The sequence below is a fragment of the Vespula pensylvanica genome, chromosome 14 (assembly GCF_014466175.1).
Source record: "Vespula pensylvanica isolate Volc-1 chromosome 14, ASM1446617v1, whole genome shotgun sequence".
Classification (NCBI taxonomy): Eukaryota; Metazoa; Arthropoda; class Insecta; order Hymenoptera; family Vespidae; genus Vespula; species Vespula pensylvanica.
This window is the reverse complement of record NC_057698.1, coordinates 4,892,760-4,912,199: the sequence shown is the minus strand read 5'-3', so window position 1 is coordinate 4,912,199 and position 19,440 is coordinate 4,892,760. Positions and strand designations below refer to the sequence as shown.

At 30.6% G+C, this 19,440-nt stretch overlaps 2 protein-coding genes across 23 annotated transcripts in view; one reads left to right on the top strand and one right to left on the bottom strand.

The window, feature by feature from the left end:
* Nucleotides 1–116: 116 nt before the first annotated feature.
* LOC122634426 (mediator of RNA polymerase II transcription subunit 27) lies at nucleotides 117–2,087 on the top strand. Of its 3 annotated transcripts, none has more exons than XM_043823373.1 (5): nucleotides 117–151; nucleotides 724–846; nucleotides 915–1,184; nucleotides 1,279–1,579; nucleotides 1,729–2,087. In XM_043823373.1, the coding sequence occupies exons 1-5, from the start codon at nucleotides 132–134 to the stop codon at nucleotides 1,861–1,863; spliced, it is 849 nt and encodes a 282-aa protein (XP_043679308.1). In that variant the 5' UTR covers nucleotides 117–131; the 3' UTR covers nucleotides 1,864–2,087. The 3 variants fall into 3 exon arrangements, with proteins under 3 accessions (XP_043679308.1, XP_043679306.1, XP_043679307.1); XM_043823371.1 differs by lacking the exon at nucleotides 117–151 and adding an exon at nucleotides 350–426; XM_043823372.1 differs by lacking the exon at nucleotides 117–151 and having other exon boundaries at nucleotides 635–846.
* Nucleotides 2,088–6,281: 4,194 nt separating this feature from the next.
* LOC122634411 (glucose transporter type 1) overlaps nucleotides 6,282–19,440 on the bottom strand; it is a 27,671-nt gene continuing 14,512 nt past the window's right edge. For 4 of the 20 annotated variants that reach the window (XM_043823329.1, XM_043823328.1, XM_043823332.1 and 1 more), the window contains exons 4-15: nucleotides 18,411–18,603; nucleotides 17,984–18,094; nucleotides 17,452–17,547; nucleotides 17,203–17,363; nucleotides 16,704–17,063; nucleotides 16,391–16,622; nucleotides 16,109–16,321; nucleotides 14,470–14,694; nucleotides 14,228–14,367; nucleotides 12,666–12,695; nucleotides 9,395–9,492; nucleotides 6,282–6,678 (exon numbers count right to left, since the gene is read on the bottom strand). In XM_043823329.1, coding sequence (XP_043679264.1) covers nucleotides 6,575–6,678; nucleotides 9,395–9,492; nucleotides 12,666–12,695; nucleotides 14,228–14,367; nucleotides 14,470–14,694; nucleotides 16,109–16,321; nucleotides 16,391–16,622; nucleotides 16,704–17,063; nucleotides 17,203–17,363; nucleotides 17,452–17,547; nucleotides 17,984–18,094; nucleotides 18,411–18,603 — 1,963 coding nt within the window. In that variant the 3' untranslated portion in view covers nucleotides 6,282–6,574. Of the gene's footprint in view, nucleotides 6,679–7,026; nucleotides 7,686–8,679; nucleotides 8,927–9,394; nucleotides 9,493–9,582; nucleotides 9,608–10,439; nucleotides 10,819–12,665; nucleotides 12,696–13,195; nucleotides 13,341–14,227; nucleotides 14,368–14,469; nucleotides 14,695–16,108; nucleotides 16,322–16,390; nucleotides 16,623–16,703; nucleotides 17,064–17,202; nucleotides 17,364–17,451; nucleotides 17,548–17,983; nucleotides 18,095–18,410; nucleotides 18,809–19,440 lie in introns of those variants that run through there. The other 16 variants (XM_043823344.1, XM_043823343.1, XM_043823341.1 and 13 more) reach the window with 14 other exon arrangements.

The window sequence follows — 19,440 nt, the reverse complement described above, 5'->3', positions numbered from 1 at the left end:
AACATATTCCATTCGAGAATACATATGAAAATCAGTAGTGAGATCATGAGCTTCTTCTCTTTCACCGCAGATTTCGAAGAGCAGCACCGTACAAAACTTTTTCTTCGCAAAATATATCGAATACAGCATTTATGCCGATAATGAAACAGACGTAATTTGTGACTAATTTTGATGAACAGTCTCATTTTTGAAACGAAGGTTTGATCTAGGACTCCGATTCTCTGAATTTTTGTGAAAGCTTTATATTTGTGAATAAACTATTCTCGAAAAAATATCATTTTTAACACAATTTTTTTCAAAGAAGATAAAGCTTATTCAAAACTTTAGGAAAAACGGGCTTTTAGATTAGACCTGCGTCTTTAAAATGAGACCTTGTTTATCAAAGAAAGCTATTCTCATTGTTAACGTAAATTATTATAAAGCCAGGTGAATGGCCTTAACAATAAAAGATTTATTAAGTTTAATAACTATAACCGTATGGCACATCTTAACACTTGAAAGTTTGTGAAGGAAAAAATACGGAACCGGTCAAACGCTGTTAATTCGTGTCAAGTTTCTGTAGAAGGCATGGCAATCGCGTTTAAGATCGCCCTCGATGTGACTACGTTCACTTATATATACCCTACTTGTTTCTTTATTTCTTCTTTTTCTTTTTATCTTCAAAAGATAAATGATGGAACAATTACAAACAGCGTTAACAGCAATTAAGGTATTACGTTCTAGTGTTGGACAAGTGTTTGATTCTCTTGCAAATGGATTACGAGCCGATCACGGAGAAGAAAATAAAGATGCCAAATATTTATTAGAGTTACAAGAATTATTGACAACAGTGAACGTGAATTTAAGGTATATAATTTAATTATATATTCATTGTTTCAATGTGAAAATAAGTATTTATATAATGTATACATTAGAGACGTAGAACAAGCAGTAAACAGTTTAAATCCACCACCTGGTCCATTTAATTTGGCGAGCACGACTTATCTTAGTCAAGAAACCACGCAGGAAAGACAAGCACTTTACAGTTCTCTTGTTAATAGTTACAAGTGGACAGATAAAGTTCACGAGTATAGTAATGCTGCTCAAACATTATTGAACCAGAATTCATTAAAGAGATCATATACGAATACTAGTAGAGCAAAGAGAGGTAGAGTTCAAACTAGTAATCATAATGTACCTCCGCAGTAAGTTTTTTATAATAATTCATATTACTAATTTTTTATATTGAATTTTTTAATAAGATTTATAGCTTAAGAAATGTTTATATTTTATTTAAAGGCAAGTAGATTCTATGATAGCTACCTTCGATCGATTGTTTAATGATATGACAGTATCTGTATCTCGACCATTTGCATCAAACGCAGTATTACATGTTACGTTAGGACATGTACTAAAGGCAGTAATAGCATTTAAAGGTGTAATGATTGAATGGGTTGTTGTAAAAGGTTATGGCGAAAGAATGGATTTATGGACAGAATCGAGACATAAAGTCTTTAGAAAAGTAACAGAAAATGCTCATGCTGCAATGTTACACTTCTATTCACCAGCACTTCCTGAATTAGCTGTACGATCATTTATGGTAGTATTAATATTTTATAAAATGAATTATAACATTTGTCGCAAATAAAGTAAAAGTATTAAAAAATAACGAAAGAGCATAGCAAAATGACAAATATGTATCATTCATTATTTATGAGAATGTATAAAAATTTGTTGTTTTTTTTCTAGACTTGGTTTCATAGTTTAATCAATTTATTCAGCGAACCATGCAAACGTTGTGGTCTACATCTACACAGTGCTTTACCTCCAACATGGAGAGATTTTCGTACTTTGGAGCCGTATCATCAAGAATGTAAACCATAGAAATGCATGATCTTTCTGAAAGTATTTTTAACAAGTTTTATAAAAAAAAAAATATTTACTATAACATTGACTATAGTAAGAATATTTTGAATAATTTATAAATCTTTAATTTTTAATCCAAATGCTTTATAAAGAAGCAAAAAGACTTGATTTACTGATCTTCGTTTTGAATACATGTGTCTATATTACGTATCATTAAATAAATATTAATGTTTTAAAAGAAATATTACTACCTATTAATTTTTTTAATAATAATTATAATGTTACACGTTTAAAAAGTAATTAATTAGTTCTATATATTTTTGTAAATGTCATATATTTAAATATATTTATTAATAAAATTTAAGAATCGTCTTGTTCTTTGTAAAATGTATATATTATATGGGAGGTAACCGCAGTGTAAGAGAAGAGAGGTAATATATTTCAAAACCTGGAATATATGCTTCAAACGCTTCTTCTATCTATTATAGTGTGAATACAATAAAGGTATAAATAAAACATTTTCACAGAGAATATAAGGGTATTTATAAAAAGAACTTAATTATACAATACTTAACAAATATGGAATTTGAAACTGTAAAAATAACATTGCTAAATATAATGCATTTAATTTGCAATTTTAAAATGTCTGATTGATATCCGATCATTATTCAGATTTAATCGAAGCCATATGAAAGAGCAAAATGAATTATCGTTCTTTTAGATCAAAAGAACTTTATCAAAAGAAGATAAAGATACTATTGACAGATTGAAATTGGAACTTGGCATTTTTAGCGGATAAACACTTATGGCTGTACTAACTTTTAAGTATAATATACAAATGAGCAGGCATAAATGTTTTTGTTTTGGAATATAATAGCTCTGCATTCAGTGATTTCCTTTTGCATATCCTATGTATGTATACCACTCTTAATATCATACGCTAGGTAATTTTATATAATACTAATTAGTATCATATGTAAATATAAGTACTTTTCACACAATTGTACACGTTCACATTTGGAATATTGGCACTCTGTTAAGAGTGCAAGTCGTTAAAGTGGCAGTGATCTATTTTACAAATCTTTATTGTGATCGCTCACTTTGCTGGACTCTTGCAAGTTTTTCATTGTAAGGCTCTATGTACGTTGCAATATTCAATGAGCACAGTACGCATCATTGACTCGAAACTATTTATGCGATCGTTCTACCTCGCCTATTGTGTTATCGAATTCGTAATAAGTGCATAATATATTAATTCATTCGCTAGAAACGAATATGAATAAATTTAATCGTCACCACGTATGTATCACTTTCCAATCGTCCAACTTTTTAATTATGCGAGATTAAGTGCGTCAGACGTTACGTAGTTTAAAGCAATATTTCTTTTTCTTCTTTTTTCTTTTTTCTTCGTGTGCATGTGTGTGCGCGCGCGCGCGCGCGTGTGATCTGTGTATACTGTACTTTATTATTTGATAAGTGCAATTTTAATAAGATTTTCTTTATAATTTCAGTGCAACCTTAAACCAAAGTGAAATGTTTACGTCAACGAACACTCAACGATATTTTTATCAATTTTTTTTGTTTCATTCTCGAATATTGTGAACACAACGCGGCATGCCTTTTCTCAGTAAGTAGAAAGATTCAAAGAGAGATCCAAACATATATGTATGCTTGTCGCGACAAATTCAAAAGTATATTTTTTTGATAATTTTCATTGTACAACATAGATAAGAAATGTTCTAATAATATATCTTTGGATGATGTATCTAGGCATCATAAAAATCATCAGGAGAAAACAAAATTTTTTAAAAACAGAAGGGTCGACTTGTTGGCTTTACGATCGAAGACGCATATCTAGTTTGAGCCAAAGCAATTGCAACTATAATACATGTCTTTTATAGGGTCGTCATCATCGTGTGTGTATCTCTCTGTGCTTCTCTCTCTCTCTCTCTCTCTCTCTCTCTCTCTCTCTGTGTTTGTGTATGTATTATTTTTTGATAAGCTTGTAACGATTTAAAAAATGGATATGCTAGCAATACTCGCGGTCCGTAATTATTGTACAACCATTAGACGTGAGTAAAAAGACGTACAATTTCGTCCGTCCGACACACGTTTCTCTTACGACTCCTTGAGGTTGTTCTTCGATCGTTTATTTCATTAACTTGATACGTAACACTACTAACTATTTAGTTACTAATAACCTTTATACGTGTATATGTACCTAGCTTAAATATTGTTAAATTTGATAATACCAGTAATCTTGAATTTAATAATACCATCGCGCGTAAATGCAAGGAAATCTACTTTAGCGTTTATCTTCGGTTCAGTTGATTTTTTATTGCCTTTTTTATAGATTTCTGTATGTAGTGGACAGCTTAGGATTTTTCTTTATTTTCTTTTTTATCTTTTTTTTCGTTCTCTTTTCTTTATCTTTATCTTTTTGAAATTACACCGTGCAGTGTACTGTCCGAAGTTTCATTGTTTATCAAGTTTTTCTTGAGTGTCTATTCTAAAATATCATATTGCATTTATGCCATTACATTTCAGAGTTCATTCAACGTATGAACACGTTCATTCTCTTACTTCGATTACTATAGGAAAGATTTGTTTCATAAAGATGAGAAGTGAAGTAGTCAAAAAAGAATCTAAACGTCCTGCTCCTTTCTTCCGACTTATGTACATATATGTACGTATGTATGTATTAATCATTCAAGCAGTTTTCAAAGAACAAAAGAAGAATGAATTCGTAAATGTTTCTTTTTCCTCCTTCTCTCTCTCTCTCTCTCTCTCTCTCTCTCTCTCTCTCTCTCTCTCTCTCTCTCTGTTACGAGGAAAAGTGTAGTAGTTTCGGATATTGAAATGTTAGAATCTTTTCTTCATAATTATTATGTGCGAACTTTTTTTTTTTTAAATAATGATCGTGAATCAATTCTTTAACGATAATGGCAAATGATTTTAATCAAGGCATTTCAAATAAAAGTTGCGTCGATTCTGTGCAGCACCGTTTAAATATATTAACGATGTTGTTTCTCCTTTTGACAAACCTCGTATATGATAATTTAACGGAGAAAACGGGTGTGTTATCGTTGCGAAAGACGAAATTATTATACATTTACTTCTCTGATTAAAGATATACGATAAATATAGTTAAAGTATACAAGTATATACATATTATGTACATGTAAATTCTGAAAGATTTTCTTTTCTTTTCTTTTTCTCTCTTTTTTTTTCTTTTTTACACAAAACTGCTTGAAATCAAACGGTCATAAGTTTCGATTAGATTAGAATGTTCGAGTTTAAATAAAAAAAGGCATGCCTTTGTTTGCTATCGCGATCAAATGGATCTTTATATTTCTTCGAAGTAGCATTGACTTCTAAGAAATGTTCAAAACAAATTGTCTATGAGCGGGAACCATTTCTTCTTTTTATTAATCTTGCGCAAGACGCGCGCCGCTTTTATGCTCTAACTTACATTTTCTGAATCTTCATATTATGTTTTCGAATACAAAGATTTTATATATAATTTCTGATATTCTTTAATAAAAAAACAATACATTTCATCATATTTTTAACATTGAAATATATTTCGGGCAAAATTGATTCGATCTAATCGTAAAACATCAACGTTAATTAGTTAACAGTCATTAATGTTAATCAATTATTAATGCTAATCGGTTAACGCGACCTGCGTTTTTAGCACTGGTCACGCCATCTCTCATATGCGAATGAAACTAATTTTCAAAAGGATCACAGAAATGCAGCACGCGTCTAATTTTGAAAATTTCGTTTCGATAAGAAGAAATGGTCGTACTTTAGCTCATAAAAGTTTCTTTCGTTGCACGATTGATCGCTGTTTTGCGATCGTTAGATAAGAATCAATATTTTTCAGTGAATATATCAGGAACAATCGTGAATCTTTCGAACGATATTTCTTCTTTCTCGAAATCGATGAAAATAATAATAATGGAAAAAAGTCTCATTTTTCAACAATTACTTTGAAATCAGCCATGCAAAATAGAATTAGATGAGGTATTATGCGTTTATTTAAATGCTAAACGATCGAAGAAAAGGACGATAACATATGAGAAATGTGGAGAAAGACAAGCGGAGAAGTAGGGGAAGATAGGGGAGAGGAGTTTCTTCCACGCTCCTTTCAATACCTTACACTATAATGTATTACTTTTTCGAATATTTCTCCTCCTCCTCCTCCTCCTCCTCCTCTTGTTAAACATGTCGCTTCTTAGGCACAAATGACTTTTTTCACGGCTCTTTTTAATGAAACAGAAATCGTTTTCTCTTCTTTTTTTCTTTTTTTTTTTGACGTTCATTCATCCGTTGTATCTTTTCTCAGAAAGTTCTCTAAATCTATTCGCGTTCGTTCATCGTCGGTATAATTATCTTTCTCTCTCACCACACACACACACACACACACTTTCTCTCTCTCTCTCTCTCTCTCTCTCTCTCTCTCTCTCTCTCTCTCTCTTCAGGATTCTTCGTAGGTCCTGGCACGTTCCAGGTTCTCAACGTAGCTCCATCCGGAATTCGTCGCATTCGTAGCACGACGTAAACTGTTCCTCAAAAAGACTGCACAAGCTTTGCTACTCTCCGTGATAATCTCGTAAAGCTGATTCTCCAGATTGAGACTGTTCGTGGTGAGTAGCAATGGTAGTGGAATAGGAGTGTTCATGATCATCAGATTACCAATATTAAGAGGAGTTGTTTCCCATTGTCAGACACCGCTGTTCGGAAAGCGTGGCGGGGGAAGCGGGGGCGGTGGCCTCTCCGGTTGAGCGGGAGCGACGGAAGATCGCTCGGATCCAGCTGCAAACACAACTGCGGAATCATATTAATCAGATGTCAATTTCTTTTTAAATACCTTGCGGGCTTAACTACTTCAATTTCGGACTTCTATTAGGACCTCTCAATTCGCTAACATTATCGATTGCAAGCGTCTAAGAATTGATACAACGATAAAGCCAGGTATATATTCATTATGTCCTTTGTAACTTTTTCTTTAGTTTCTTAATAAATTTAATATATATATATATATATTTATATATATTTAATATATATATATATATATATATATATATATATATATATATAATATGGATATAAGCCGTTCGTCAACCAAATTTTTTTATATGTTTATACGATGAACTGTATTATTATCCACCAGAATAGTTTCATTAGTTTCTTTACTCGTAATATTTGTTGTTATATCGAAAGATTTTCTTTCTTTACACATATACCATACAATCCACAAGCACAATAAATTATATTCTTCTTAAATATTTAATTCTACTTTTTGACGTCATGCAATTGAAGCACATTTTAATTAAAATTAGGAAAGAGGAAACAGATATTACAGCTTTGTATTGATGTTTTATAAAGGTACATTCCATTAGAATCGTAGTAAGCTTTGTTTCTCCAGATGAACACTATCATTAGTAATGTTAGAAGAAGTGATATTGATAGAAGTAGCATTTACGGATAGTTATGCCATTACTTTTCGTAGAATTTTTCTTTACCTACTGTAAAAATAAGATGTTATTACAATATGTAGTTTTTTTTATTTGTTAATCTAAATTTATATGTCATGTAAAATATGACTAAAATACCAGCGGGATCGTTGTCACGCAAGTTTTTCTTTGTAGTTCCAAACAATACAAATTGTATCCATGCGTACATGCTCAATACGTCGTTCATGCTCCAACTGTAATCAACGTTATGATTTGGAGGTATAATTTATTAGTAAAACTTGTGTACTTGGATATATATAGACCTTATCCACATCCGAATAAGTACTATCCCCTTCTTTGCCTTCAGTTCTGTGGACTCTAAATATGAAAATTTATCTCAATGATGTCCATAGTAAGTTATTCCCGCTTAAACTACTACAAAGGCCAGTGTTAGTAGCGCATAATTTGCTACTAGAGTGAAGATAAAGCAAATACTAGTGACCACTGAATTTCATTTTATAAAAATAAGTAATATTGCCTGATTTTCAAGTGTAGTTAGACAATAGTAAAGGCTGCCTTACTACATACAAATGACATTAAAGAGACACGCGCGCACACGCACACATATACATCATTCGATGTTATCAATTCTATAATTATGTGTCTATGAATATCTGCGAATGTAACACATAAGCATAGAATTTAAAACACTGAATTACTAATTACTCTTGTAAATATGTAATGAGTCAATTAATAATTATGATCTGAGGTTATTGTTAGAAATAAATATTATAATTTTTCAGATAGATATGCAGTAATCTTGAAAGGATTAATGTCCTATTGTTTAATGGAGAAATGTACATTCAATTATGATTTCAATTCTGTTTATCTCAATAACCTCAGGTTTTGATCGTAAAATATAATTCTAGTTAGACATTCAGTTATGTAGAGTCGTGCAGAAGTCAGTTTAAAACATTTATACGAAAAAGAATTTTTAAATGCATTGTACTAAGCTTTACAAAGCAGTACCTACTTCACAATTAGTAGGAATTTTTGTATTGTTATTGTACATATATTATTACATTATTAGAAGTACAAGCTTTATAAAATGATAACAAAATTAGAGAATTTTAATTTTTGAATTGTCTAAAGAATGTCATTTGAATATTTTTAAATGTAATTTATAAGAAGAATAAGTTGTAATTGATATTTTGATAATTGAAACATAAATGTAACATTACTATAAAAAAACATATTTTCTTATTAATTCATATACTTAATGCAAAAATGTATGTTCCAGTTGTATTCGTTTTTTTAACATTTATATAACAGGGATAAAGTTATTTAATTAATAGTAAAAAACATTTAGAGATTAAAGTCTAAATTTCTAATCCTTCTTTATAATACATGTATATTTAATACAACAATATCAGCAATTATTTAATAATGTACATGATATTGTTTATTATTTCTTGCGAAATTGCAATATGAAAGGTGGCCTGAATACGAGACTTCTGCTCTCTGCCAGAATTAATAGTACATCTTGTAGAAGCGAAGCAATAATAATATTTTATTTTTCACATAATCAGCATTTTTCTCTTCTGTATTTTTGTATCATACTGAAAGCAGAAAAATAATGTTGGCAAATAAATTAAAAATGAATGGTTAGCAATATAACTGCAAATAAAAGAATGTACAAAGATACATAGATGATACAAGACATGCAGAATGATAAATAGATTGCAGACGATATACACAAGTACCAAACAATTCCTATGTATTCTTATGTAGTTTTATAACTGCAAGTTATTAGAATTACACAGAGATATTAATTTGCTTTTTGAAACTAATAATAAGTTTTGGAGCAGATATGAAAAAGGACATTAATATATTAAAACTTCTAAAATGATATCTTTTATGATATTTTTATGACAAAGACAAAAAATTACATAACAGTAATTTATTCTACTTTTTATGTTATTGAAAGCACAGTTTAAAGAATTGTTTGTTTTGTTAATAGAAAGAAAATGATTGCAATGATTATCTTTGCAGAGTGATTTATGTTTGTCAAGGTTTTTAAGCCTTACATGAATCTGGATGTGGCTTCTCTTCTGCCACCATCAGGGCTGCACTCTCTGCTGGCGGTATGTGTCCCTCTAATGCATTCACACAGTTTAGCATGCTCCTGTAAAACATCACGCGACTTGTCCAAGTTTCCACGTCTTCACACATTTCTATTGATTCTTTTCCAGTCTTAGTTATATTCCAGATCTTCTTTGAAGGCATCGATTTAACATGCACTGATGGGATAGAATCAAGAGGTGCTAATACCTCAAATATAATTTGTCAGTTGAATTTATACTATTTGAAGAATATAGTTTTGCTCTAATATACATGTATACATATATACAGATAGATATACATATATATGTTTATATATATAGCCCCGTTTTTAATGATATTTTTATAGAATTTAAGATCTATTCTCTTTTTATAGTTTTATCTTTTGATTGTAAATTATCATATTGCTAACTAATAATTATTTTTATAGATTTAATTTAGAAACAAAAAATAATGAATAGAAATTATTATATGTTATTGTACGGGCTACAAATTTTAAATTATATCATCTTCCTCTAGAATTTAAATATATATATTTGATAGAAAATAATAGTGCATTTCACAGTTTCGAGCCTTGTAATATGACAGCGTTTCACTGGCCTGTGTAGTAGACTTGAAATACGAACAAATGCAATCTAAACATTTTCAGAATTTGTATTAATTCGCAGTAATAAAAAATAAAAATTTTATTCGTTATTAGATGAATTTAATCGCTCAGCTATTAAATATTTAAATTAATAAGTTATATGTTCTATATCTTACATAAATAAATAATTGTTAGTATTATGGATGTATTAACATTATTAATAATTTCTAAAATGTTGTTTTGATATAAGAAGGCAAAAAATTTGAATTTATATAACTTAATAGACATGATTATGAATCTTCAATATTAGTTCTTGTTCTTCTAAAAAGTGATTAAAATATACTCAACACTTTAAATTAACAAAAGTAAATCATATTATAATAAAGAAGAATAGATGTATATAAACCAAAAAATGAAATTGATAATAAAATAGAGAAAAAAGTTTATTTAAAGAATACCAAGTATATGGTACTTTTTACTGGTGATGCCGAAATATTCATTGTATAGTATTATATAGCAGTAATGAGTATTCCACAATTTAGTCATATTGTATATTGACTTATACAATTTTTCCTCATTAGCAGATCACGCTATAATTTATAACATGTTTGATAACAAATAGCTTGGTAATATTTCCGACTCTGTATGAGAATCTATAATAATTTTCGGATGAATAGTAGTCAATTGCCGATAAAGTCATTTTCATTATAAGTTTATGATTTATCAGTTGCGTGGGTATGGTTGGCAGTGGTGGCGTCAGATAGGACGGTCTCCTTGCTAGAGTTAGTGGCGAGCTCCTCTTCCCTGCAATACAATAATGTTACATGGCCATCGAGCCTGAAATCACTTACTTTCTGTTTTGAGAAAAATCCTAGTTTGTACCGCACGTGTTATAAGCTTGTATGCTAAAGACGGACGTTTATATGATACTACAAGAATTTTCATCCTACTTAAATATGTGAACTTATTTATGTAATTGTCTAACTTCTTCGTAATTAATGTCCTATTGCTATCAAAGAAATACCTATTCTAAGTAGATAAATGTTATTTAACATAAATGTTAGTTTGCGATGTAACGAATAATTATATGATAAATACATTGAGCACTTTCATGAGATATATGATTCACTTCTTAACAATCTTTCTTATTCGACAACAAAATCTATGCGTTGTTTGTGTATAATAGTATGTGAACAGAAATTTTTCATTGCTATAATGATTTATCATGTATAATCATTTTTTAAAAGTATTTTCTATATTATTTTCATTTAATTTATATAAATATTTGTATGCCTATTATATATTTTATACAAAATTGATTAAAATCAAGCAACGAATTAAAATGGTAAATTTATTACACGCACACATATATATATATATTTTCATTGTTATTGATGTGGATATTTTGTAAAAAGTTTAATTAATTGACATATTTAATAATTAATATAAACAACAACATAAAAGGCAAAAATCTTTGCCTTTCTGATAATCTCACATGAAATGTATGATAGTAAATGCTTTTGTAGTAGTCTTAACGGGATTTATTACTGATTATAATATTATTATGAAGAATAAGTTTGTATATATATATGATATAGAAGTTATATTAAATTATAAATAAAGGGCCGGCCATTGATTATAATTCATTCGCGAAGAAGCATGTAATAATGATTCTTTGAATGTTTCGGCAAAACCTAGCTTTGATAAAATTTGAATTAAAAGAATAAAAAAGAAAGAATGAAGCTTAGATTGCGAGTTTATTAAGAGCTGCACTGATGAAACAAAGGTAATGGGCATAAAACAATTATATAATTTGATTCTGATTTTAGCACAAGGAAAATATATAAAAATTATGCAAAGCAGCTTTTATTGCACTTATCTATCAAAGAAAATGTCTATTATATATCATATATAATTGTTTATACGCCAAACAGTAATAAAAGCACTAACATGCAATCGCACAGTACAGCATCATAAACTCGTGCCAGCTATTGACATGGAATTATTTCAAGACTTATCTGTCATTGAACATTTATTGGGTATTATAGGCTAAAAAGAGCATGCTGAAAATACAAGGCTCCAGGACTTTAAGTAATCGGGACTGTTATGTATAGATAACATTGTATACTTTCATAGATCTCTCTAGAATAATCTGTTTATCAATAAGAATCACATAACAGCCCTGAAGAACTTAATAGAAACTGTGAAATGTATCTTCACAAAGAGGAATAAAAAATTACAGTTCATTATAATAAGTTGTCATGCAACTATATTTTCCTTTTTTTAAGCCTGACTGATGTTGCATGAAAATGGAGTTTCGCTTCCATTGATAATGAATAGAATTAATTCAACATGCTAGACTCTTACGTCAAAATTTAATACTAATTTGGCAAAACTAAGATTATTTCTTAAGCACTCTAGTATCTAAAATATTTAATTTTTAACATCTTATATAAGGTGTGCAATAATTTTGGATTGTATTGTATAATAGTATTCGTCCTAAAATATTATAAGAAATAATCTCTAATTTTATGAACAGTGGTGTCTTTGATATTTTATACATTCATGCAATTAAATCAATTAGATAAACCTGTATGATATTAGTATAAAATGTCACCACACATTAATGTATAGTTTACATTAAAACTCACCCGTAAAGTCTGCTGTCTCGCAAGCTGCTTCTGCTCCAAATAACATAGAAAAAGATGTTACAATGGGTAACATATACAATTATTGTTATGAGATACATATTTTAATTAAACAATAATTACAAGAATTATCAAGTAACAATTTATTCAAGTGTCTATGTACAACGTACTAACAAATAAATATACTGTGTGTTTGAGCTTAGAAAAACAAGAATGAAGAATTCTATAAAGTTTTAAGTCAAATATATATTGAAGTAATTAGCATACATATCTTACAAAATTAATATTTCCGTTATTTATATAAGCAAAAGAAATTAAATTACAGTATAAAATAAAAAACTTGCTTTTCAACATGCGAATTTATAATACTCATATTAGGTACACAATTCTTGAATTATTCTTCTTTTAATATTTTCTTTTTTTCTTTTCTTTTTTTTTTTGTAATATTTCATTGAATATAACTAAAATAATAACTTTAAGAACAAATACGATTAAAACAAATCTTTTTTATAAATTAAATTTTGTATATGTTATACTCGATCGTGCAAATGTATTTATTATTTCCATCTTAATGGAAAAATTGTAATATATGAATGTAAATACATTTTTTAAATGTTATGTACTTCACAACTTAGCAACTATATTTTAGCGATGTACTTAGAAGCCAATGACCTATAGCTGTGTGAACATAAAAAGAATCAATTGTAATTTCTACATATATTTTGTACAAATTGTGGCCTATTAATATCTCTTATTGACAAATAACAAAAATTTCATGCAGTTTTAATATCATATTTTAATGGTGCAAAACGATTGAAAGAACGAACAATGAAAAACAAATTAATGTATTTAAAAAATTAACAAAATAAGGAATTTGTCTAAGAGTTACAAATTTATGTTATTTTAATTATTTTTAATTATAAATATACAGATAGAATTATAAACAGAAAAATATTCCCACACAATAATAAATATTTTTTATGAATCATTTCTTTATCACAGTTAAACTGGTATTACGTGTAAAATAAAATATGATTTTCTCTCTCTCTCTCTCTCTCTCTCTCTCTCTCTCTCTCTCTCTCTCTCTCTCCCTCTCTCTCTCCATGCAAGTTTTTTTGTGTGGTACTATTTTTCATTGCAATAATAAAGTAAACATTTCCAATATTCAAACTTTATAAAATTTCATTCATACATTTGTATCACATACATTGAATGTCTAGAATTATTTATAAGTGTATTTATGGACGGATATATGGACGGTTTCTAAATAATATTGAGATATGTGATACTACACATATGTATCTTGGATGTTTCTTTGTTATAATTAAATATTTCTAGAAAATTCAATGTTTATGAAAAATTCGTATTTTAATTTTTATATTTGTTGAAATTAATTGGAAATAAAAATATCTTGTATTAAATAATCTTTTGATAAGTAAACATATTGGGCCTATGTATGTATGTTTGCCTGAATGTACGAAATATCAAAATGACGTGAAACATAAAAACATCATTTTTCTAATGATTTACTACTGTATATTTCATGAACTTGCCCTTGAGCGTACCTGTCGTTACCATGTCTGAATAAAGCTAGAATTTCTTCAAAGGTTTTATTTTTGGTCTCAGGAACCTTCTTGTAAGTGAAGATCCAGAAGATGGCTAGGAATGCACTGAACGGTAGGAACGTGTAGTTTTCAAGGCTAGACTGTAACATATTATGAATGAAGGTAAGTAAATATATTATAAAAATAAGATACGTGAGTGTGGTTAAAAAAAATGTTTAATCTTGTATTAATATACAGATTACCTTCATGCTTGGAAAACCAATGCCAACCAAAAAATTAGCCATCCAATTGACAAGAACTGCAATGGACATAGCAGCAGGTCTAGGGCCTTGCGAAAACAACTCTGCTGTAATCATCCAAGGAATAGATCCAGGCCCCACAGCAAAGAATACCACGAAACTAAGCGTCGATACGACCGATAGATAGGACATCCAGTCAATCATTTCCTGTACGTAACCAAAAAACTCCTATCAGGCAGTAGAATCAAGTTCTTCTTTCCTGAGCAGCTGGAGGAGCCTCAGGATAACGAAAAATTACAAACTTAGAAAAAATCTCATGCAGTGCACAGCCCAATCCTGTGTAAGGTGTTATCGTGATTATCATGAAATATTTTATAGTGAATGTGCTCCATTATTTATAATACATCATTTTAAGCAGCAAAGCATAATTTGCTATATTCAGATAAGGAGTGCCAGGATGATAAGACCTCAATTTAATGTGATTTAGAATGAAAGATAGAATATGATGCACTTGATAGAATATATGATATTGTATTTTAAAAATGTTACATACATACGTACTATATGTTATGCATCAAGTTTACCAATACTGAGTTTTCTTTGCAGGACATGAGAAATGTTGGTGCCTCTATTTTTAATGTGCTTAACATATAATTAAAATCCTGGTCATTTCTTTAGCATAAATGAATGATCGGATAGAAAAGTTGCGATTTATGCATACATATTCTCAAGATGAATGTAATATAAAAACACGAATAACAGGGTTGAGCCAAGAACAACGTAGGTTGGTAATAGAAAGTGAATATCTCCTCCAGACTGTCACGAAAGAGGTCATTAGTGGATGAAAGGGAGAGGGTTTTGGATTATAAAAAGCGTTACTAATATTAAAAGAAATCAAATAAAAAATAATATGTGCTATACTATATACTTCACTAACTTTTTTACACACTTCTTTGTGTGTGTGTATGTGTGTGTGTGCGCGCGCACATTGTTTTCGATACAATTATCTTTGAATATACTTGAAGGTCAAATAATGTTTCATTAATGTCCAATTTGCAGATTTTATTGATAGGATATGTATTATTATTCACGTTTATGATTAAAAATATTATTGTATGAAAAAGGAGCAGCGTCATTAAACGAAATAAATATTTTTAAAGCGCAATTAAAGAATAACATGCAGGAATGTGGATACTTATAAGTTATATGAATGGTTGGGAGGAAATTAAAATGAATCTTTTAAGTGATGCAGATTTATATAAGTATTATAGTGATAATTCTCACTGTTGGTGCAGTGCTGCACTCCAGCTGTGAACAAAGTGTTAAGTACACTCTTTTCAAAGGCATACAAAAGTGAGAAAGCACAAAAAGGTAGCTATGTACAATTTACGTTTGTTCGTGATATTAATTTGTCTCATAGTACTTCACGATGTACGACTATTAAAAATGATTTTAAGAGAATTTCATTTCAGTATCTCATTTAGAAAGAAGTTAATTCTTTACTTTATATCCATAAAAAATGGGAACCGATGTCTACCTTATAAACATGTACGAAGAAATCTCCAAATCATTTCCTCGAGTTTTTAACATAGACTATATATTTTTTGCTTTGGAGCAAGACGAAATAAAAGTTATTGCTCACCTTTATAAGAAACGAAATTGTGATGAATATTGAAAAGATAAACATGCCACCAAGACCGTACAAATGTAAGGTACGTCTTCCTGTCCTATCCATAAGTGGGATCGAAACTAGCGTCATACCAACCATAATGGCACCTATGCCTATGGTTGCAAATTTAGCACTTTCCTCTGTTAAACCTGAACTGGTGAACAAACTCGTAGAATAGTAAAATACCTGAAAGTTCGATATCCTCGATTATCGCAATGAAAATTACATTATATTGATAGTTTGATATCTACTCACGGCATTAATACCAGACAGCTGTTGTGAAAGTTGCATGACCACACCAATTACAAGAGGTGCTCTTAATGTTGGACTACATATAAGTTCTGTCATAGAGATCGTGGATTCAGCTTGTTGAGCTCTTTCCTCTGCTCTCATCTCTTCGATATCTTCCTCTACCTGATTGCTAGCTCTTAATCTTCTTAAAGCTTTCCGTGCTTCTTCCTCCCATTGTTTAGTAATAAGTAAGTATCTAAAAATTGAAATTGTTTTGAAAATGTACACGATAAGGATATCTAATATAACTTTTAATATTTGTTATGAGGTATTGTACCTTGGAGATTCGGGACATATTGGAAGCAATAATAATTGTAGAATGGCAGGACAGATAGCTAATCCTAAGAGAACAGGCCAACCCTCGTTTGTCCCAAGGATTTGCTCGATGCCCAGCACCTGGGAGACCAGGAGGCCCACCGTAACAGCGAGCTGGTTCACCGTGCCTAGGCCACCTCTTAGGTTCAGTGGTGCTATTTCCGATATGTACATGGGAACCAATGAGGTATTTAAGCCACAATTGACACCGATGATGAACCGTCCAAAGAACAACATTTCGTAAGAGTGAGCAATCTTTGTACAACCCATCAGGCATGCCCCCACGATGCCCAGCACGTTGTTTAGCAGTAAGCCCCCCTTTCTGTGGTCGTGGAATATAAGAAGAAGAAAACAAAGAAAAGATCGGGAACAAAAAGAAAACAAATATTTTTCATATTAAAGTTAATGATTTGTCAGATTTAGTAAGATTATCGATCTTTCTCTTTCAGTATTATACTAACCTGCCAAATCTGTTGGCAATTATTCCTCCGCTAAAACCACCTAGCATACCACCAATCGCAAATATGCTCACCGCTATAGAATACAGTTTCTTAACAGAGTCGTCAGTAATATCCTCTCCGTATCTATTTTTGTATACATCTTTCATAAAATTCTCTATATTCTGCAAGAAGATAACGACCTTGTAAAGTAGGCTAATAACTAGGTTCTTAGATATAACATTTATCATTGCTTATGGTCAGAGAACATACCACTTCGGGAGCGTTAATGACTCCTGTGTTATATCCAAATTGCAACATGCCCAAAACAGCCGCCAATATTGCATACGATAAGAAAAATGTTAAGCCCTGCAAGTATTAAAGTAGCTAAATAATGGAGACAAGCGAACTGGGTATACGCAAACAAAACAATTTGCAAACATAAATATACAAAAAAAATTGGAACAATAAAAATTGAGACATTATGCATCATTTTTTTGAGAAAATATTTTAAAAGGTCATTCCCAAAGATACATTAAATATCTTAAAGTAATAATAATAAGGACAAAATAAAATAATGGAAAAAGTAGCTTTATTCATTTTTCTATTGTTGTTTAACATTGAATAATTGCAAGATTATATAGTTACAACATAATATACAAAATTATCTACAAAATAAACATAAAGTATGTAGATTGAGGCATGTCATACATTAGGATAAAAAACTGCATTAATTAAAAACTCAGGCATCACACGTAAACATAAAATTGAAAAAAAAGGTAATGTTTTTCGTTATAAATGTCACCTGTTCCAACAGTCTGAGTTTTCGCCGGTGTGAATGTTCTTCCAGACGATCTACATATTCTCGTAATTCCTCTATCTCTTCTTTTACTTGCTGCACAGTGTCTAGCTCGTGCTACGTTAAATGAAATATACAAGGTCTGTATTGTACATAAAAAAGATGTTATTGTAAAATTCAATCTATGTATATTGTATATATATATTATTTTTCCTACGGTGAATTGGAATGAATTTTTCTTTTTTGTCAACAATATTTTCTACCGTCGAATTATTTAATTACACCTAATCATAAATTAGATATACAAAACGAAATTGATCCAGCTCTGCTCATAACGTTCTTATTTTTCATCTAATTGAATGATCCTCTAAGTTTCGAATACGAAGATGTAACAATGATGTGAGCGGCGATAGACGACGGGACAAGTAAGTACCTTAATTGCAACCATATCCCTCTTCACCTCGCTGACTTCACTCTGGCAAGACTCAACACTTTTGGTGAGCTCCTGTAGCTGCGTGCGTATCTCACACAGGGCGACAGTAGTCTCCAGCTGGCGGTCACCCCGCTGCAGCTCGTCCAACTTGGCACTCAAGTTCATACTCATAACGCTGACCTGTTTCTGCAGACTGCCCACACACACATAGCCACACGTGAATCTCCCTGGCTCGGCCGGGAAAAGAGATCGACATTGTCGAGCACATTGACACTAGACCAAGGCCAGCTAGTAGTCTTCAAGGTTAATTCAACTACCTTCGCGGCCACGAAAACTGCCGAGCCTTTTCTTTCCTATGGGTTATTGCGTGCAGAGAGCTTTCTCTTTCTTTTTATAATCTAACACGAGTATATCAACGACGTGAGGAGAGGGAAGAAAAAAAAAATATATATATATATCAATATGTACACCTATTTCTCAGAAAAAAAGTTCACCGAGTCCTGCATGTTCTGCTCGGCAGTCAAGAAGATATCGAATATATATTTTATTTAATTAAAATATTTTTTTTTCTTTATGACGATTTACGCTACACACACATATATACACACACACATATGCACGCGTGTGTGTATGTATATATAAGCATATACATATTATATATGCGTATGTACACACACGGACATACCGCAAATTGTGTAAATATGTGTACATTTATGTGTGATGCGTACAATGATAGCTATTATCTCCCTTACATGAATCGTTATATAAATATATAAAATATATAACAATTTGTGAAAGGGGCATGGACAGAGACAAAAGTACAAACGCCACTAAAAGCATTTCTATATGTGTTGGGTATTTTAGGTGTGTAAGAGGGTAAGAGATACTACATCAGTAATAATACTTTTCGCAGCTGTGCACATTAGACGATAATTTGTAAGGTGAAAGAGAAAGACAGAGAAAGACAGAGAGAGATAGAGAAAGATAGATAGATAGATAGATAGATAGAGAGAGAGAGAGAGAGAGAGAG

Bases quoted from the DNA above. Each gene is read 5' to 3' on its own strand.
- LOC122634426 (XM_043823371.1), top strand. From the start codon at position 365: ATGAGACCTTGTTTATCAAAGAAAGCTATTCTCATTGTTAACGTAAAT. The intron at 427-723 runs GTGAATGGCCTT...ATTACGTTCTAG, and splicing joins GTAAATTATTATAAAGCCAG to TGTTGGACAAGTGTTTGATT. The intron at 1,185-1,278 runs GTAAGTTTTTTA...TTTTATTTAAAG, and splicing joins AATCATAATGTACCTCCGCA to GCAAGTAGATTCTATGATAG.